This window comes from Sturnira hondurensis, unplaced genomic scaffold (assembly GCF_014824575.4).
Source record: "Sturnira hondurensis isolate 20B ecotype Veracruz unplaced genomic scaffold, ASM1482457v3 Scaffold0004068, whole genome shotgun sequence".
NCBI classification, from domain to species: domain Eukaryota; kingdom Metazoa; phylum Chordata; class Mammalia; order Chiroptera; family Phyllostomidae; genus Sturnira; species Sturnira hondurensis.
Window position 1 is genome coordinate 5739721 of NW_028076699.1, and position 22302 is coordinate 5762022.

General features: G+C 39.9%; 1 protein-coding gene across 1 annotated transcript in view; it reads right to left on the minus strand.

Moving 5' to 3' along the window:
- Positions 1–1316: 1316 nt before the first annotated feature.
- Positions 1317–22302, minus strand: part of ZYG11A (zyg-11 family member A, cell cycle regulator) — a 66235-nt gene continuing 45249 nt past the window's right edge. The window contains exons 9-14 of the mRNA XM_037043353.1: positions 17157–17318; positions 17036–17080; positions 15655–15849; positions 10899–10960; positions 10412–10509; positions 1317–1898 (exon numbers count right to left, since the gene is read on the minus strand). Of these exons, the coding sequence (XP_036899248.1) occupies positions 1735–1898; positions 10412–10509; positions 10899–10960; positions 15655–15849; positions 17036–17080; positions 17157–17318 (726 nt within the window). The 3' untranslated portion in view covers positions 1317–1734. The remainder of the gene's footprint in view (positions 1899–10411; positions 10510–10898; positions 10961–15654; positions 15850–17035; positions 17081–17156; positions 17319–22302) is intronic.

Sequence of the window (22302 nt, forward strand, 5' to 3'; positions counted from 1 at the left end):
TATGCATATCTGCACACTGCTGTCAGGCACCACCATCCTGTACCAAGGCACGGAACAGAAGGCTAGACCCTACACCAGGGCCTGGTAGTCATTCTTGAACAGATCTAAGCCTGAGTTTCCTGAGCCCATGCCTGGCCTAGAATCACTCAGTCATGGGCATGGTCACATACCAATAATATTAATTTACTATCAAATACAAAAGTGCTCCAAGGCTATGCTCATTTCCTAGAAGGGAGAAGAGCCTAGACCCCAGAATCAGCCGCAAACTACTAACAAAGCGGCAAACTACTCAGGCAAGTAACAACCTTACTGAACTTCCTTTTTTCATCTCTGAAGTAGGGAAGATAAAACCCCCAGAGGATTGTTGTGAGTGAGACAAAAGTCGGAGGGGCACCTAGCATAGAACTGGACCTCAACAAGCACAACATCCCACATCCTTACATTTGCAACACCTAGTTAGTATCTGGTAATAGAATATTCTGAACTACTAGAAGCGAGGTCAGGAAACTAAGACAGGCTTTTGAAATCACACAAGAGTGAATGAAAGAAAATACAGTGCAGTTTCGGGACTGCAGGAGGAAGAAGGCTACAAGTTCACCTTATTCAGTGGGACACTGTTAAGCAATAGTTTGGAATATGGTTTAGAATAAGCCTCATTTGATTCCAAAAGATGGTATGTAGCATTCCAGTTAAGCATGTGGCCAGCCTAAGAGTGTAAAAATCTAGTCCTAAAACATGCTACTAATAAAAGAGGAATTAATTTTTCTTCTCTGTAAAACTTAAAACACATGAAGGGCAAAACATGTTTTGTTAATTGTCAATAATACATCAAGGAAGGAGCCCATACTCTTTTCTACAGAGGGGGTTTGCAGAGGGCACAAACAAGAGCTTCTGACAGTTTATGTTGTGATTGAGGCTGGTTCTCAGCAACACCTGTATTTTTCCTGTCTCCATGCTAAGAGACCCTCTTGAAATCTTCAGAAAAGGGCTCTTCTGTCCCTCTCAGTTCTGATCACAGTCATACTCTACTTAAAAGTTTGAGGGATTGAGATACACAATTTCAGTCTTCTGCTGACACACTATTCTCAGTCCTAAATCCCACCACGCCCCTCCCGCACACCCATATCCACAGAATGTTATGCCACTCAGTTTAATGTGTAAAGTCGGAGGGGAAAAGGCCACAAGGAAAATATTGAAAATTGAAAAAAAAAAATCTTTCTACCACCCTACAAGTAGAAGATATTTTGGTATCTACATTCTTAAAAGGGTAGTTTTTTTTTTCAACCTTTTTTCTACCTTCCAACATAAGTTCTGTCTTCCAACAAACACATTTATATAAGCATATTTTTCCCAGACTACTTTTCATGTACTTCTTTTCCAGTGGAAGCATATTAACCAGAAATAATAACACAGGAAATTTCTCTCAAACATAAAATTTAACATAAATATCAAGGTCTCCCCATAGGTCTTTCCAATGACAAACTCCCAGAGTTAAGGAATTGACCAGGGGCTAGAGCAAAGTGACTGGCACAGGTGTTTCAACACAAGCTCACAGGTCTTCCCAGAGCCCAGGGCTTGACTTTTCAAAACTGCTGGAGGAAGTGTTCTCAGAATGATTCCAACTTGATTTAGGATTCTGGCCTTCAGACAAATGCAGCCCTCTGGTAACTTACAGACAGGGTGGGAGATCTGCCTGCCGCTGAGCAATAAAGAGCACCTCTGCAACCCCTCGGCTTAACGCAAAGGGAGCCTCTGATAATTCATGAAGTGCATTCTGAAGTCAACCAGAATGGAGGCTGCAATCTTCTGCACTTGGGCATCTGCCTCACTGTGCTCCTGGATGTCACACAAAAGCTGCAGTCCTTTTTCTTCAACTAACATTTTGCAGTATTTGCTGGCTGAAAGAAAATCGAGCAAAAACCATGATGGACAAATTGGTATTTTAAATATTCCCAAGTCACCCTTTTGAAGAAAGGGTACAAAGATTTAAGCCTTTTGACATAAGAAGTAACCTAAAATGAGTCAATTCAAAAGAAATAGGTCAAAATTTATACACTGTTCAGCTGGTATAGTGACAGAACAAGTGATTATTTTTTAGTATGTTTACTTCCAGACAATTCTATGCTTCACATATCTCTAATATCTTTTATTACAAAATTAATACACATTTCAGGTTCAGGCAATATGGTGATCTAGATCACCTGAAAGCACCAGATGCTGGATAAAATATAATTGAAAAAATTAAAGGCAATAATTGAGTGTGCAAAGTAAAAGAAAAATGTCTAGAAGCCAGACACAAAGTGAAGCAAGCACCGAAGGTATATAACCTAACGTGCAGCTCTTCTGAGGCAGAGAGGGACCATCAGTTTCCGTAATCTAAGATTTTAGATTCTAATTTAGAAAGTTAGAAGCAAAATCAGTTCATAAAGATGGTCCTTCAAAAAAGGCTAGATAAGAGAAGGGATAAGAAAACAAACATCTTTATCTTGGCCTGGGCTCTAGGAATAGAGAGAAGTCTTTCCTGAGAATCCATAACCTCAGTTCCAAGTGGGTACAGGGTTTGAATTAATACCACCTAAATGTTCTAGAAACCCTTAAGCTGAAAAACTAGTATAAAAATTAGTCTAGACTTCCGGCCAAGATGGAGGCGTAGGTGGAAACACTGTGCCCCCTCCCACAATTAAATTTAAAGACAACAAAGCTTTAGAAACAAAAACGCAGCCAAAGAAGTGAAAATTGAAAGTCGGACAACAACAAACCACTCAGCCAGACTGGTAAGAGGGGCAGAGGCAGCGGCGGAGGGCTGGAAAGACCGTTCCCTTCTGACCGACCCAGGAGCAGAGGTGGAGGTGGTTGGTTGGTGGATCCCAGACGTGGGGTGGCAACGGGCGGACCCAGTGAGGGCGCAGGGCGGCTGGCTGACTGCAGTCACACATTCACATGCAGATAAACCAAGTGAAGGAGGGAACAGGGAGACAGACAATTCAGGCTAGAGCCTCAGCGACGGGAATTAGAGCCTGAAAGCACCAACCGGAAAGACTTTCTCGGGGTTGAGGGGCTGGGAGAGGCTCCCAGGCCCACAGAGAGTTCGTTGGAGAGACCCACAGGGTCCTGGAGAGTACAGGGGCCCGCATACCCGGGTACCAGCACCAGAGGGGCCCAATTTGCTTGTGGGAAGCCGCAGAGGGGATAGAAATCTGAGAGAGAGCAGAGTGGAGCAAAGCGCCATTTTATTTCCCCCCTCTGACCCCGCCCCCACCTATAGCGTCATAATCCAGTGACGGGGTCGCCCAGCCCAGACAAACACCTAAGGCTCCGCCCCTCATACATAAAAGGTGGGAACAGAACAAGCATTACGACTCAAGAACAGCTCAAAGCCCCAGAGCCTGTAATTCTACGTGACCAAGAAATAGCCAGCCTTTCAGATGCACAGTTCAAAACACTGGTGATCAGGATGCTCACAGAATTGGTTGATTTTAGCCACAAATTAGAAGAACATATGGAGGCTAAACTAATTGAAATGAAGAGAAATGCACAGGAAACCAATAGTGATGGAAAGGAAACTGGGACTCAAATCAAGGGAGTGGACCAGAAGGAAGAAAAAAAATGACCAAACAGAAAAGAATGAAGAAACAAGAATTCAAAAAAATGAGGAGAGGCTTAGGAACCTCCAGGACATCTTGAAACATTCTAATATCCGAATTATAGGGGTACCAGAAGGGGAAGAGGAAGAGCACCAAGTGGAAAACTTATTTGAACAAATAATAAAGGAGAACTTCCCCAGTCTCGCAAAGGAAATAGACTTCCAGGAAGCTCAGAGAGTTCCAAAGAAGTTGGACCCAAGAAGGAACACACCAAGGCACATCATAATTATATTAGCCAAGACTAAAATGAAGGAGAGAATCCTAGAAGCAGCAAGAGATAAGGGGACAGTCACCTACAAAGGAGTACCCATCAGACTGTCAGCTGATTTCTCAAAAGAGACCTTCCAGGCAAGAAGGGGCTGGAAAGAAGTATTCCAAGTCGTGAAATCTAAAGACCTACAGCCAAGATTGCTTTATCCAGCAAAACTTTCATTTAGAATGGAAGGACAGATAAAGTGCTTCTCAGATAAGGTCAAGTTCAAGGAGTTCATCATCACCAAGCCCTTATTATATGAAATGCTAAAGGGACTTATCTAAGAAAAAGAAGATAAGAAATATGAACAGTGAAAGGGCAGCAAACTCACAGTTATTAACAACCACACCTAAAACAAAAGCAAAGTAAGAGAACAACTAGATCGGGAGCGGAACCATAGAAATGAAGATCACATGGAGAGTTAGCAACAGGGGAGTGGAAGGAGGAGATGGGGGGAGAAGGTAAGGAGATAAGTAGCATAGACGGTAGGTAGAAAATAGACGGGGGAGGGCAGAAATACTATGGGAACTACAGAATCTAAAGAACTTGTGACACATGGACATGAACGAAAGGGGGGGAATGGTGGGGGAGGGGTGTGCAGGGTGGAGGGGAGTGAAGGGTGGGAATGAGACAACTGTAATGGCATAATCAATAAAATATATTAAAAATAAATAAAAATAAAAAGAATGCATTGGCCAAAAAAATAAAAAATAAAAAAAAATAAAAATTAGTCTAATCCCAGGGAAATCTCTATGGCACTCGACAGAAGCAAATAAACAGTGTTGAAGACACAAGCCAACAATTCAGTCTAAAAAGGATTATCTAGCCCTGGCTGGTGTAGCTCAGTGGACTGAGCACAGGCCTGCGAACAAAAGGATCGCAGTTCGATTCCCAGCCAGGGCACATGCCTGGGTTGCAGGCCAGTTCTGCAGGCCAACTCCCAGCAGGGGACGCACAAAAGGCAACCATACATTGATGTTTCTCTCCCTCTCTCCTTCCCCTCTAAAGATAAATAAATAAAACTTAAAATAAATAAATAAAAAGGATTATCTTTAACAGTCCAAGAACTGATTAGACAGCGAAAAATAATGATCCCAAAACACAAATAAGGCAATTACCAAAAACACTGCACACAAAAAAGCAAAGATACAGAATCTATTTTTTAAAAAAGGTTACAACCTGCACAATCAGCCTGTCCACAGCAATCAGCCACAGCTTGCAGCCAGCCGCACCAGGGGCCAGACCCAAATATCAGTGTACCTGCATAAGTTATGGCCCTGCCAAACTAGAAGGGGGCAGCAGCCCGGTCAGGGGACAGCCCTCAGGCACCTGACCCTGGTGGTCTGACAGAATTGGACTGCTGAACTCAATAGGACCTGTTCAACATAAAACTACTTAAGAACAGGAAACAAAGGTAATCATAGAAACAAACCCAGAGATTTAGGCAAAATGAGGAAATGGAGGAATACAATCCAAATAAAGGGCAAGACAAAAATCTCAGGAACTAAATGAAACAAAGATAAGCAATCAACTAGATAAAGAGTTCAAAGTAATGATCATAAAGATCCTCACCAAACTTGCAGAAGAATGAACTAACACAGTTAAGAACTCTAAAAATAATATAGAAAATATAAGACAGTAACAAATGAAAAAAAATAACTAAAATGAAAAATACACTGGAGGAAATCAACAGCAAACTAGAATACACGGAAGACTGAATCACAACACAAGAGAGCTGCTGGTCAAGACAGAGGTATAGGTAGATATGCTTCACTTCCTCACACAACCAAAAGAATAACAACCAATTTAAAAACAAAAAACAGCCAGAAATGCCAGAAAATCAGACTGTGTGGAAGTCTGACAAACCAAGGAGTTAAAGAAGAAACATTCATCCACACTGGTAGGAGGGACAGAGATGGGCAGCTACAGCTGATGGACCAGGTAGTGAGGTGCCAGCAGGAGGACGGGGTAGCCCTACATCTACCTGGGGATAAACAGGAGGAACAACTAGCGAGTGAGACAGACCGTGCAACCCAGGGTTCCTGAGCTGGAAAATAAAGTTTCAAAAACCTCTAGCTGTAAACATCTGTGGGAGTTGTGGCAGTGGGAGGAACTGCCAGTCTCACAGGAGAGTCCGTTGTAAGGGTCCACAGGGTCCTGGAACATATACGAGCCCACCCACCCAGGAATCAGCTCCAGAAGGGAGCATTTTGCTTGTGGGTAGCAGGGGAAGTGACTGAAAGTGGGGAGAGAGCCAAGCAAGTGGCATTGTTGCCTCTCTGACCCCTCCCCTATATATAGCACCACAAAGGCAAAGTGTGTTGCCCTGCTTTGGCAAACACCTAAGGCTCCACTCTTTACAATGTAACAGGAGAACCAAGGCAAAGAAATATGGCCCCAATTACAGAATAGATCAAAATTCCAGAAAAAGAATTAAGCAACAAGGAGACAGCTAACATATCATATGCACAGTTCAAAACACTGGTAATCAGGACACTCACAGAAAAGATTGAGTACAGATACAAAATAAAGGAAGAAATGAAGGCTATACAAAGTGAAATAAAGAGAAATATACAGGGAACCAACAGTGAAGAGAAGGAAACTGGGATTCAAATCAACAATGTGGAACAGAATGAAGAAATAAACATTCAATTGGAACAGAAGAATTCAAAAAATTGAGGCTTAGGAACCCCTGATACAACTTTAAATGTTCTAACATCCAAATCATAAGGGTGCCAGAAGAAGATGAAGAGCTAGAAATTGAAAACTTATTTGAAGAAATAATGAAGGAAAACTTCCCCAATCTGGCAAAGGAAGTAAGACATACAAGTCCAGGAAGCTCAGAGAGTCCCAAACAACTTGGACCCAAAGAGGAATACACCAAGACACACTGTAATTAAACTGCCAAAGATTAAAGGACAGAATCCTAAAAGCAGCAAGGAATTCCCAGAAGATTGTCAGCTGATTTCTCAAAAGAAACCTTGCAGGCAAGAAGGGGCTAGAAAAAAGTATTCCAAGTCATCGGGGGTGGGATGGGATGGGAATAATAGACAGAAAACTGTACTTGAAAAATAATTAAATAAAAAAATTGGGGAAAAAAAAAGGATTCCAAGTCATGAAAGTCAAGGACCTATACCCAAGATTGCTCTATCCAGCAAAGCTATCATTTGGAATGTAAGGGCAGATAAAGTGCCTTCCAGATAAAATAAAGTTAAAGGAGCTCATCATCACCCTGCACTTATTATATGAAATGTTAAAGGGACTTATCTAAGAAAAAAAATAAAAAGTACAAACACTAAAATAACAATTAATGTACAACTATCAACAACAGAACCTAAAAACAAAAACTAAGCAAACAACTAGAACACGAACAGAATCACAGAACTGGAGATCACATGTAGGGTTATGAATGGGGAGGGGAGGGAGAAGGGAGGGAAAGGTACAGGGAATAAGAAGCATAATTGGTAGGTACAAAATAGACAGGGGGAGGTTAAGAATTGTATAAGAAATAGAGAAGCTAAAGAACTTGTATGTATGACCCATGGACATGAACTAAAGGGGGGAATGCTAGAGGGAAAAGGGGGTTCCAGGCAGAGGAGGATAAAGGGAAGAAAAAAGAATGGGCCAACTGTAATAGCATAATCAATAAAACATAAAAAACAAGAAAAACAAGCTGAAGACACAAATAAATGTAAAGATGCACTGTACTCATGAACTGAAAGAATACTGTTAAAATACCCATACTACCCAAACAACCTACAGATTCAAAACAAACTCTTACTAAAATTCCAATGACATTTTTCAAAGAACTAGAACTAGAGAAAATAATCCTAAAATAGCCCTGGCTGGTGTAGCTCAGCGGATTGAGCTTGGCGGCGAACCAAAGAGTAGCCAGTTCAATTCCCAGTCGGGGCACATGCCTGGGTTTCAATTCCCAGTGTGGGCCATGTGAGAGGCAGCCACACATCGATGTTTCTCTCTCTCTCTTTCTCCCTCCCCTCCCCTGTCTCTAAATAAATAAATAAATAAAATCTTTTTTTTTAAAGTTAAAAAAAAAAAGAAAAGAATCCTAAAATTTGTATGAGACCTCAAAGGACCCCACAGCCAAAGCAATTTTGAGCAAGGAGAACAAAGCTGCAGGTAATTATGATCCCTGATTTCAAATGGTACTACAAAGCTATAGTAACCAAAACAATGTGTTACTGGCACACACAACAAAGACGTACAGATCAATGGAACAAAATAGAGAGCCCAGAAGTAAACCCACGTTTATATGGTCAATTAATCTACGATAAAGGAGGAAAGAAATACAACCTCATCAATAAATGCTGTTGGGAAAACCAGACAGCTACATGCAAAAGAATGAAAATGAATTCCTTTCTTACAGCACGTAGAAAAATTAACTCAAAATGTATTAAAGACTTAAAATAGGTAGTAAACCCACTGATCTTGATCTTAGCAATTTTCGGATCTGTCTCCTCAGCCAAGGAAAACAAGAACAAAAACAAAAAAAACCCAAACAGGACATCAAACTTCTAATCTTTTGCACAGCAAAGGAAACCATCAACATAACAAAAAGGCATCCTATGGAATGGAAGAAGACATTTGCAAATGATATAGTCAATAAAGGGTTAATATCCAAAATGTATAATGAACTCATACAATTCAACAACAAAAAAATACAAATACATGTGCATGACTCAGGAATTTTAAGTATTCCACAAATTAACTCATGCGACTTACTTTTACTGTGCTTGTACTATCAACTAAGCGATGTTTGAAATACTTAAAAACTAACACACTTACTTTTCCTACCAGTCTTACAAAGTAGGTATTTTTTATCCCCATTTTATAAATGAGGAAAGTGGGGCACAGACAGTTTAAGTAACTTGCTCAAGTTCCCAGTTAGAAAATAGCAAAGAAAGTAGGAAATGAATACAAGTAGTCTCTGCTTCTGGTGTCTGTCTTCTTAATTACCACACATGCATCTCCCCTACTTTCACTACACACATACATGTGCCATTATTCATATATACATATATGTATGTATGTATGTATACACATATGTATATTCATTGAATCAGTTTGCAATATAAGAAACTGGAAAAAATGTCCATATAAAAGAGACTGGTTCAATCAATTACTACGTATCCATGGTGAAGAAAATACTAAGTGGTCTTACTAACAGTGGTGAACTGGAGAAAGGTCAGTAGGTTATAACCCTGGCTCTGCCAGCTGCCTGCTGTTCTAACTTCCAGCAAGTTACTTAACTTCTCTGTGCCTTGTTTTCTCATCTGTAATAGATGGATAATAATAATAATGTTCCCTCTCCTAACTGTTAAGATTAAATGGGTTACTCATAAAGAGGTTACAACACTGTCTGCACACAGTAAATATTCAACTAAGTGCTAGTTGTAAGAGTTACTGCTGTTGTAACTGAATATAATGGTCTGTTTCTGGGCCGTTCTTACCAAATGGTCTGCCTCTATCTACTCACGTGCCATTCACAGTATTCAGGTACCATTTAAAGAAAAGTGTTAGGCCAAGCTCTCAAAACCATTTTCCTTGTTCAGTTCTTTCCTTTTTGTCAGATTAACTTCAGATTAATTTTCAGATCTCTCATCTCTTACTCATTCACTTCAACTGCATTCTATCCATAAAGTAAAAAGAACTGACATCTGTCCGTTAAGCCTTTCCACGTAGGAGTAAAGTATGTCTCATAATTATGTCAGGCTTTTAAATTTTTTCCTCAGTTTTCTGCATATAGGTTTCATTACTTGTTAATGGTATCTTGAGATAAATTTTATACTTTTGCCACTAGCTAAACCCTTAATTATAAAAGTTATCTCTTATTTTTTAGCATAAAATTATAGAATATATTTCTTTTATAATAAAAGCCAAAAATTTTACAATTATCTTTAGCAAAAGAGATGTCAAAAATTCTCAAATGGGGATTTTAAAACAGCAAAACATGGAAAACATTTACTCTAGCTAGGAAATGACTCCCAACCCACCCAGCCTCCCACAAATCATTAATTACAAAGAGGTAGATCCATTTGTAACTATTGGAAGAACATTCATGAGAAACTAATGAATGAAAAGAATATGCTATACAACAGAATGCACAGAATGAGCCTGTTTGTTTAAAACCATTTATATATCATATTCGTATATAATATTATATACTATAGTCTGTACATAGAAAAGCATCTAGAAGAATAGTTATAGCTATCGACATTTTTAAAAAGTTATTATAGGACTTTGAGTCAAACTGACAACACGCCAGGGAACAAGATCTCAAATGCTCCCTACAGCTATCAAATTATTGACAGTGTGCGCCTGTGGGAGACAGGCACTTTCTATGTTGCGTGACGTTCACTCCATATATATTATAATTCTACTGCATTTTTTAAACTAATAAAGCTTTTCAGTTTCTTTTAAAAAGCAGTTGAATTCAGGATACAACATCTTTTCAAATTGCATACTGAACTTTATCATTATACTAAATACATACGGTTTTTACTGCAGACATGATACATAGCCCATAGCGCCCAGAGCTGAACCTCTGGTTGAGAGAAGTTGCCAAGGAGCGGGAAAAATGCCTTGAAAGATCTAAAAAGGTACAAAGAAGACGTTCACTCAGCATTCCGGCTAACATCAGGGATATTAGAATAATTTTCAACCTTTTCTCCGTATGGTCAACTCCTCCCCGACACAGACGTATTGTAAGAAATAACTGGGAACCAGAGACTGCACCGTGTCAGATGCTCTACACATGTAACATCTCATTTCACCCTTCAACTTGCACACTGTCTGCCTTATTTTACAAATGAGGAAAACTGAGTCTCAGATTTTCTAAAAGTGATTTCCCAAATCACAAAGAAATAGGGCTTGAACACAGGCTACGTAACACTAATATTTTATCTTTGTGCCATGGCCTCTGCACAGTGAGCAGCGTGAGGACAAGCTTGAAGAAAAGCACTACACCAGCATGAAATTACCTGTAGGTCACCAATGCTGTCATCTTACAAGCTGAACCTGGCCAATTCTGGATGGTTGCATACTATACAAAGAGAGAAACGAGGATGATAGTTATCCATCATTTTTAAAAGGTCATAATAAGCGGTTTCATTTATAATTACATATATATAAAACAACATAAAATTTCAAAATAGAGAAATGATTATCCTAATTTAGGTACACCCTATGGCCAAAATATTATTTAGGTAAATCATTATATATACAGAATATGAACAAGTCGTGTGGAAAACAAAGAAATAGAAAGGGGCTTCTGGACACCATGGATGGAACTGGAGACTATTATGCTAAGTGAAATTAAGTAAGTCGGTGAAAACAAATACTACATGACCTCACTTATAAGAGGAATCTAATGAACAAAATAAAGTGAGCAAAATATAACCGGAAGCATAGAATCATGGAACAGACTGACAGCCGTAAGTGGGGAGGGGATAGGGAGGTTGATTTAAAAAAGGTAAAGGGATTAGTCAAAGAAGATATTTGAAGGACCCATGGATGTGGACAATGGTGAGGGGACTGATTATGGAAGTAGGGGCAGGGTTGGGGCAGGACAAAGGTGGGGAAAGTGGGACAACTGTAACAGCATAAACAATAAAAAAAAAACCTCAGCAGATAAAGTAAACAAAAAGGGGAGGGGGCTTTCTTTAAAGATGGAGAACTGAGCATACATTCACTATTTTCTTAAATCCCACATACAGAATAATACTTCCAATTTGAACAGAACCCCTGCAAGAGACTCAATAGAAGGCTGGAGTGACAATCCACTGGGTTTGCCAAAAAGCTTGTTGTGTTTTTCCTGTAAGATGGCTCTAATAGCATTTAACTTTAACTTCATTGTCTTTAACTTCATTCGAAGTAATTTTGTTAGATGGTATTGTGACAGCTATCGTATCAGTTTGCATTAAAAAAAAAACAATCAAAACTGGTGAATTTTTAAAAATATTTTATTTTTTTATCCTAGAAGGGAAGGGAAGGGAAGGAGAGAGGGAGAGAAATATCAATGTATGGTTGCCTCTGCTGAGGACACACAATGTATCATGTGTCCCCTGCTGGGAAGTGGCCTGCAACCCAAGCATGTGCCCTGACTGGGAATCGAACCGCGATCCTCTGGTTCGCAGAAAATTGGTGAATTTTTGTATAGCCATTTTCATATTGAATATGGAAGAAAATAAGCAACATTTTTGGCATATTATGCTTTATTATTGCAAGAAAGGGAAAAACACCCTGACTGGTGTAGCTCAGTGGGTTGGGAGTCATTTCACAAAATCAAAATGTCACCAGTTTGATTCCCTGTCAGGGCGCATGCCTGGATTGTGAGCCAAGTCCCCAGCTGGGGGTTAGGGTATGTGAGAGGCAACTGATAGAGGTTTCTCCCCCATCATAGATGTTTCTTTCTCTCTCTTTCTCCCTCCCTTTAAAAATAAATAAAATCTTAGCTCAGTGGATTGAGCGCGGGCCTGTGAAGCAAAGGGTTGCCGGTTCGATTCCCAGTCAGGGCACATGCCTGGGTTGCAGGCCAGGTCCCCAGTGGGGGACCCATGAGAGGCAACCACACATTGATGTTTCTCTCCCACTCTTTCTCCTTCCTGTTCCCTCTCTCTAAAAATAAATAAAAAATAAATAAATAAGTAAATAAATAAAATCTTTTTTGGAAAAGGTAAAAAAGCAAAAAAAGATTTGTGCAAAAAAAAAAAAGATTTGTGCAGTGTATGGAGAACATGCTGTGACTGATTGAACACATCAAAAGTGGTTTACAAAGTTTCATTCTGGAGATTTCTCACTGGACGATGCTCCACAGTCAGGTAGACCACTTGAGGTTGATAAGCAATCAAATTGAGATATTAGTTGAGAACAATCAATGTTATACCACACGGGAGATAGCTGACATACTCAAAATATCAAAATCAAGGGTTGAAAATCAACTGCACCAGCTTGGTTATGTTAATTGCTTTGATATTTGGGTTCTACTTAAGTTAAAAGAAAAAAACCTTGACCACATTTGAACATTTAAAAATGAAAATGTTCCTTCCATTTTTAAAACAAATTTGTGATGACAATGAAAAGTGGATACTTTATAATAATATGGAACAGAAGAGATCATGAGGCAAGTGAAATGCACCACCACCGACCTAAGGCCAGCCTTCAACCAAAGGAGGTAATGTCGTGTATATGGTGGGGTTGGAAGGGAATCCTATATTGTGAGCTCCTTCCAGAAAACCAAATGATTAATTCCAACAAGTACTGCTCCCAATTAGACCAACCTTAAGTAGCACTGGACAAAAAGTGTTGGAATTAGTCAACAGAAAATGCATAATCTTCCATCAGGATAATGCAAAATTACAAGTTTCTTTGATGACCAGGCAAAAACAGTTGCAGCTTGACTGGGACATTCTGATTCATCCACCATATTCACCTGCCACTGCACCTTCAGATTTCCATTTGTTGTAGCCTTTACAAAATTTTCTTAATGGAAAAAATTTCAATTCCTTGGAAGACTGCAAAAGGCATCTCCAACAGTTCATTGCTCAAAAAATATAAAAAGTCTTGGGAAGATAGAATTAGGGAATTAAGAAGTTGCCTGAAAGATGACAGAAGGCAGTGGAATGGTGAATACATTGTTCAATGAAGTTACTGGTGGAAAATGTCTTTTAGTTTTACTTTAAAACTGAACAAACTTTTTGGCCAACCCCATAAATACAAAATGCTGAGACCATCCTGCCCTCAATTCTCTTCCTTTTGTGGGCATTCAGACTGTTGGCTGAATTACAGTTTTCAATCAGGAGAACAGAAGATTCTTCTTCAGATAAATCCCAACCAGTTCAGGACAAAAAAATCTAATGACACTGACACTGAGGCTCAACTAATCCAGGTCACCCTGCAGTGAAGCCCACAGTTTACAAGTTCCATCCATCGGCGCACAGCCTCTCAACAGCCGAGGACCATCGAACACTTTGAGAAAAGCTGTAACGTGTAGGTACAGAAACAGAGGGCGAAGCAACCTGAAGGAAACAGAGACCTTGGAAGAAGGGAAAATCTAAACCCCCAAACTATCATAATACCTTTAAAGAGCTAATAAGGGCTGCTCTTGGAAATCAAAAATAGCGAAAATGCAAAATGCAATAGAAATTTAAAAAGACAAAATTAGACAGATAAGGAAATAGGTAAGAAAAGATGAGTCTGGTAGGGCCAACATCCCCCCAAAAAAGGAGTGGAAGGGAGGGATAGAGGAGGAAGAGAGGGAGGCAGAAATTTCCCAGAATTGAAGAAAATAAGCTTCCAGAGTCATAGCAGTCAAACATAATAGATGAAAATATACCCACACCAAGGTACATCACTGTGATTTCCAAACACCAAGAACAAAGATCTTAAAGGTTCCAAAGAAAAATGGCAACGGACTTCTCAACAGTGATACTGAGAAGTAGAAGATAACATAGCAATGACTTATAAATGTGGAAGGGAAAATATCTCAAAACTAAAATCCAAGCCCTGGCTGGTGTAGCTCAGTGGATTGTAGCACCAGACGATGACGGTTCGATTCCCAGTCAGGGCACATGCCTGGGTTGCAGGCCAGTTCCCAAGCAGGGGACATACCAGAGGCAACCATACATTATTGATATTTCTCTCCCTCTCTCCTTCCCTTCTCCTCTAAAAATAAATGAATGAAATCTTTAAAAAAAAAACACCTAAAATCCATACTCTGCCATTGGATCAACTAAATGTGAAGATGTTTTTAAAAAGATCTCAAATTTTCTCTTTCACTCATCTCTTCATAGGAAGCTACTGAAGAATATGATCCAACAAAATGAGGGAATACACCACAAAACAGAAAGGCATACAATCTAGGATACAGGAAATCTAATACAAGAGAAGCAAAAGGAATCCCCAGGCCCTGGCAGGGTAACTCAGAGCGCTGTCCCACAAACACAGTTACAGGTTCAATTCCTAGTCAGGGCATACACAGAAAACCAAAAAAATACATAAACAAGTGGAACAACAAATCAATGTTTCTTTTTATCTCTGTAAAATCAATCAATAATTTTTTTTTAAATTCCCCAGGATGACAGTAAAGGAATATCCTGGGATGTCAGCAATACAGCAGATATACAGCCCTGGCTACTGTGGCTCAGTGGACTGAGTGCCTGTCTGCAAACTAAAAGGTCGCTGGTTGGAATCCTAGTCAGGGCACATGCTTGGGCTGCAGGCCAGGTCCCTGGTTGGGGGTGTGCAAGAGGCAACTAATTGGTGTTTCTCTTACACATTGATATGTCTCTCCCTCTTCTTCCTCCCTTTCCTTCTCTCTAAAAAATAAATTTAAAAAATTTTAAAAGGGGAACATGTTACAGATATGGAAGTAAATACCAAAAGAAATAGCTTTAAAAAGAGCTGAATGTGAGAAAGAGAACTGGAATAAATCATATACTATGCTCCCAAATATAACCTTTTTATACAAGAAAATATATACGGTAATATATATATGGTAATAGGAAAAATACAATAAAGATTTTTTAAAAAGAAAGAAATATATCAGAAGAAATGCAACAAAAATGCCAACAGAGGTTAGCTTTGAAGGGGAGGATATGGGTGATTTACAATGCTTTTTATACTTTTCTGTGTTTCCCACTTTCTACAATGAATACGTGTTTCTAACACCCTTGTGATCTACAACAGGTTTTCTGCAGAGATTACGCTGGGTTCTGTAAAGAAGAATGGCTCTTGTACCAGATCCTGGAGAAGAGCACTCCTCTGAAGACCACAGGACATCCAGGGCTGCTTGTCAGACGCCAGATGGGCTATGATGCCTGCAGCAAGATAGCTGACTTCCATTTCTTTGCTATGGAGCAAGACGCTAACATGCTTCACCACATCTTTGGTCACCAAGTTGGCGGAGAGCTCTCTGACTTCGGCTACATTGTTCTACGAGTCAAATGCAGCGGAGAACAGAAACAGGAAAGGGAGAATCAGGAGCTGGCTCCTCCCCCTCTCCTAGTGCTCTGCTCAGATACATTCATGATACTCAGTCCTGTCCTGCCCTGCCTCTCAATTTAGCCTAACACCCAAAATCCCACCCCTACATAGGATGCTCAACAATAATAAATCAGTCAGTAAACACTTACTAAATTAAATGCCAGGCACTGTACCACACAGACGAAAATGTCTTTTTATTCTGCCTTATTTCATCTTTAAAATAGATGTACAAAAAAATATGACACTCAGAATAACTTGTCTAATTCACACTGAACTAGGATATAAATCCAGGCCTGACTCAAATACTTAACATTCCTGGGGGCCTACTATATATTATATTAGCTTGAAGTTTAACAGTAACAATGAAAGTCAGGTAGTATTTTCTTTATTTTATATATTGTATTCATTTTCTATGCTGTGTAACATAATGCCACAAAACCAGTGGCTTAAAAGATATGCACATTTTTGTCTCCTAGTTTCTGTGGGTCAAGAGCCCAGGCATGGCTTAGATGGGTCCTCTACCCTGAAGTGTCACAAGGCTGCAGTCAAGGTGCTGGCTGTGCCTCATTCACATCTCGCCCTAGCTGAGCCATCAGATGACTGCAGCTCCACGAGAAACTCCACGTGAGCCCTGGCTGGTGTGGCTCAGTGGATTGAGCGCGGGCCTGCAAACCGAAGGATCGCAGTTCAATTTCTGGTCGGGGAGCATGCCTGGGTTGCGGGCCAGTTCCCGGCAAGGGATGCACAAGTGGCAGCCGTGCATTGGTGTTTCTCTCCTTCTCTCCTTCCCCTCCCCTCTAAAGATGAATAAATGAAATCTTTAAAAAAAAAAGAAACTCCACATGAGATCAGCACCACCACACCACTGAAATGAATTCAAGCTGTTGACCCACAGATTCATAACCAAATAAAATGGCTGTTGTTTTAAACCATAGTCTGTTCATAGCAATAGATGACTGATACATAATGGTATTTACTTAAGAGTGATAACACGAAGATTAAACGAGTTAATGCATGTCAATTGCTTATAAAAGTGCCTAGCATATAGTAAGTACTACATAAGTGTTAGTTTTCTGATTTTTAGTAATTAGAATTAATTTTTAGTAATTAGAATTAACTCAAAACAAAATCTTACCAAAAGGCCAAGTACTTTGCTTTGTATTGCTGACTCTGAAAAAGTCTGTCAAAAGAATATGAATGTTACTTTACCATGAAGAAAAGCACTTTCACACATAAACTCAATCCTGAATTCCCACCTCCAAGACTTGGATGAAGATTGCCAATCCCTGATTTTCAATAAAGTGTTTGCAGGCAGCTGGAGACTCATCGGTAAGATTCCAAAGTGCTTTCAAAGTAAACAAGAAGGTGACATCATCTAAATTCTCCATAGTCTTTTGTTTTACTATTGCTAGAAGTTCCTACAAACAAAGAGACGAAGTTAGACGTAATGACCGACTCAATTCCAGTATAAGGAAAGCAGCACATGAGAAAAGATTTAGATCAAATCTGGGTTCTAAATTCAAGTTCTACTACTTAAAGCTTTGTGATCCATTTCTCTCTATAAAATCAGTTACATCTATCTCCTAGGGTTTTTATGAGGATGAAGTAAAAAAATTAAAGTTTAATAAGCACTTAAGTCTGGTTCTTGGTGTTTGTTAATAAACTTCATAGTCAAGTATATAACAGCTTTCCACATACTCATTTACTTAGAATGTCTAAGTAAATGTCTATCACTTTCTGGAAGTCAGACACTCAGGTAAGACAGATGAAGGAAACACATAAAAGAACTTACTTGTGCAAAACACGGGAGGGGAGGGGCCTCCATACCAAGGTAATACATAAACTGAGACAAAAGAAAAAGAGCATGCTAGCCAGGTAAGAAATGGGAACATAGAGAGAGGAGGTGGGGAGAGAAAATATGCCCAGCTAAGAAAAAGTCTGCTGCCCTAGGTCACTTAGCAGGTCAGTAAGGCTACAGGATAACACTAATATTATAGCCATTACATCCTAATGGTTTGAAGAAACCACTGGCAACAGTTATTCCAACACACCATTTCAGATCAGAATATTTCTAGATAGAGTTAAATTAGTATTTGTGCTTTCTTTCAAGCATATTAAACTGTTAGTGAGAGGGGAAAAAAAAGAGCCCTTTCCAAGTAACTAGCTAATGAAAAGATACATAAAATATAACAGCACTAAACAAATCAGAAGGTTGGTTTTCAGAAGGAACGAGACACCTGAAATGTTTTACCCAATCAGAATGGGATGTACCAGCAGTTCACTGCAAAAATACAGCTGTGAGAGCCAAGAGAATGTAAGTGAGGCACACAACACTGGTCACATCTACCCAGACAACAGGGTGAAGGGAGGGAGCATGAGTGAGGCTGATGCTGAAATTAATGACTTACAGCCAAGCCCGTGCTTTGACACTTTACGTATTTTACCTGAATGATACTCAAAATAACTGAAATACAGCATTACTCCATAAAAGATGCCTGTTTTTCAGATGATGCCAGTTTTTCGATAAGGAATGTGAGGCACAAAGGGGATAAGTAAATTAACTAAGGTCTTATGGCTCAAGGATGAAAATCTGCTTTGTTCTCATTTAAAGCCTGAAGTACCTCAAACTGTTTCTCCAAAAACTACCGAGCCATCCTTCCCTCCATGTCACTTTCAGTTCTTGCTCTCTATCAGTATCAGGATCTTTAACTCTCCATCTCCATCTCTATTCCTATTACAATTCCCAACAACTTCACTGTTCTTCCATCACATCATCCTGGCAAAACTTCTACCTCAGTTAATTCTACCTCATGCCCCACTCACAAACATCTGAATATTAGAATGACTGTACTTGAGTTTCACTTTCATTACTGCTCCCCAAATTTTAAAAGGGCATTTAGCTGTACCTGACAATCCTACTGCATTTCTCAATGAGTTTGCTCAAAAGAATATACCTTTCCATAACTCTCTCTCCTCAAACTTCAATACCAATCTTTGTAAATTTTTTTTTCAGGTGGTATATTTATTTATTTATAAATATATTTTATTGATAATACCATTACAGTTGTTCTATTCCCTCCTTCATTCCCCTCCACCCTGCACACACCCTCCCCCACCATTCCCCCTCTTTAGTTTATGACCACGTGTCTCAAGTTCTTTAGATTCTATATTTCCCCTACTATTCTTGCCCTCCCCCCTATCTATTTTCTACCTACCATCTATGCTACTTATTTTCTGTATCTTCTCCCCCCTTCTCCTCCTCCCACTCCCCTGTTGCTAACCCTCCATGTGTTCTTCATTTCTATTGTTCTGCTCCTGATCTAGCTGTCCTCTTGGTTTGCTTTTGTTTTAGGTGTGGTTGTTAATAACTGTGAGTGTGCTGTCCTTTCACTGTTCATATTTTTCATCTTCTTTTTCTTTTTTTTTTAAATATTTTTATTTATTTGTCTTTAGAGGGGAAGGGAAGGAGAGAGGGAGAGAAACATCAATGTATGGTTGCTTCTCATGCATCCCCTGTTGGGTACTGGCCCCTGCTGGGAACTGGCCTGCAACCCAGGCACATGCCCTGACTGGGAATCAAACCGCGATTGTCTGGTTCGCAGGCCTGTGCTCAATCCACTGAGCTACACCAGCCAGGGCTCATCTTCTTTTTCCTATATAAGTCCCTTTAACATTTCATATAATAAGGGCTTGGTAATGAGAAACTCCTTGAATTTGACCTTATCTGAGAAGCACTTTTCTGCCCTTCATTCTAAATGAAAGCTTTGTTGGATAGAGCAATCTTGGATGCAGGTCTTTGGATTTCATGACTTGGAATATTTCCTTCCAGCTCCTTCTTGCCTGTAAGGTCTCTTCTTCTGAGAAATCAGCTGACAGTCTGATGGGTACTCCTTTGTAGGTGACTGTCCCCTTATCCCTTGCTGCTTCTAGGATTCTCTCCTTCATTTTAGTCTTGGCTAATGTAATGATGATGTGCCTTGGTGTGTTCCTTCTTGGGTCCAACTTCTTTGGCACTCTCTGAGCTTCCTGGATTTCCTGGAAGTCTATTTCCTTTGCCAGACTGAGGAAGTTCTCCTTTATTATATTTTCAAATAAGTTTTCCACTCGTGGCTGTTTCTTTTCCCCTTCTGGTACCCCTATAATTCAGATGTTGGAACATTTCAACATGTCCTGGAGGTTCCTAAGCCTCTCCTCATTTTTTTGAATTCTTGTAACTTCACTTTTTTCTGTTTGGGCATTTCTTCCTTCCTTCTGGTCCAGCCCCTTGATCTGAGTCCCAGTTTCCTTTCCATCGCTATTGGTTTCCTGTGTATTTCCCTTCATTTCAATTAGTGTAGCCTTCATATGTTCCTCTAATTTGTGACTATAATCAACCAGTTCTGTGAGCATCTTGATCACCAGTGTCTTGAATTGTGCATCTGAGAGGTTCACTATTACCTGGTCGCTTAGAGTTATCAGCTCTGGAGCTTTGAGTTCTTCTTGAGCCATATTTTGGACTGTTCATGCCTATTACGTATGAGGAGCAGAGCCCTAGGTGTTCACCAGGGCCGAGAGACCCAGTTGCTGGGTTGTGACGCTGTATGTGGGGGCAGGGTCAGAGGAAAGCAATGGCGACCGCCAGGGCCCACACAGTCCGTCCCACTGCTCACTCTGCTGGTTTACCTGCACATGAATGTGTGACCGCAGCCAGCCTGCCACCCCACGCCCTTGCTGGGTCCGCCCGAAGTGGGGCTGCCTGGGTGCCTGGGGTCGGGGAATCTTTCTTGCCTGTTCCTGCTCCGCTGCTGGCTCTGCCCCTCTTACCGGTCCAGTTGAACGGTTGGTTTTTGTCGGACTACTGTATAGTTCAATTTTCTGTTCTTTGGCTGCGTCTTTGTTCTCCAAACCTTTGTTGTATTCAAACTTGGTTGTGGGAGAAGGCACAGTGTTTCCACCTACGCCTCCATCTTGGCAGAAGTCCAATCCCAATCTTTTTACTCCTCTCATTTGATCACTTCATCTAATTTTTCACTGAGAACTACAGCTATTCTTCCTAATATTAACCAAACTACCTGTACTTGCATCAATGTGCTCTGCCTTCCTTTCTGCTCCAATCAAGACATCTTCTCTTCTGTTCTATATACAATTCCTGTACACATGTAAAGATTTGGCACCAAAATTATTTCCCTCTGTCTTGCCTATGCCATCAATTTTCCCCTCTTTTCAAAATGAGTCCCATGATCATAAAAAATGTCTGTGTAGCCCATCTTGAAAAAAACTACTGGTCCCTATAAAGTATCTTTATTTCTCTGCTTTCTTTCTCATTAAGATATATCAAGCCCTGGCTGGTGTGGCTCAGTGGACTGAGTGCTGGGCCTGCAAACTGAAAGGCTGTAGGTTCGACTTCCAGTCAGGGCCCATGCTTGAGTTGTTGGTCCCCAGATAGAGGCATGCAAGAGGCAACCAAATGATATATCTCTCACACACTGATGTTTCTCTCTTTCTCCTCTCATAATTGGTAGATACAAAACAGATGGGGAGGTTAAGGATAGTATAGGAAATAGAGAAGCCAAAGAACTTGTATGTATGACCCATCGACATGAACTAAGGTGGGGGAATGCTAGAGGGAAGAGGGGTACAGGGCAGAGGGGGATAAAGGGGAGAAAAATGGGACAACTATAATAGAAAAATAAAGTGTGCTATCAATCCCAGAGCCATAAAATAATTTCAACCACATAAAAATTTAAAAATTATTGTATAGAAAAACACGCCATCAAAAGTAAAAACAGACAACTGAAGAAAAATGCATGCATCACATATCATAGTCAAAGGTTTATTTCCTTAATATATAAAAAAATATTCTATATATTAGAAAAAAGCCAACAACCCAAAAGAAAAACACAAAGGCCATGAATAGATATTTCACAGGAACTACAATTTTTTTTTAAAAAGATTTTATTTATTTTTTTAGGGAGAGGGGAAGGGAGAAACTGAGGGAGAGAAACATCGATGTGTGAGAGAAACACTGATTGGTTGCCTTTCATATGCTCCCAACTAGGCATCTGGAACCTGGCCCACAACCCAGGCATGTGTCCTGACTAGGAATCAAACCAGCGACCTTTCATTTCACAGGCCAGCAGTGCTCAACCAACTGAGCCACATCAGTCAGGGCAGAACTACAATTCCCTTATTTTAAAATAAGTGCAAAATAAAATGACGTACATGTTTTCGTGAGCAACATTAGAATAATCATAATATAAACACTACTGATTAATATTGTGATAGAAGTTTATTGGGCTAGGAGGTAATTTGTAGACATATATGCAGGAGAGCTAAGTCCTTCACCGTAGCAGCAGAATCACTAGATAACATCTAAAACCAATAAACCAATAATTTGAGAAAATTTTAAAAGTTGTCGTTACT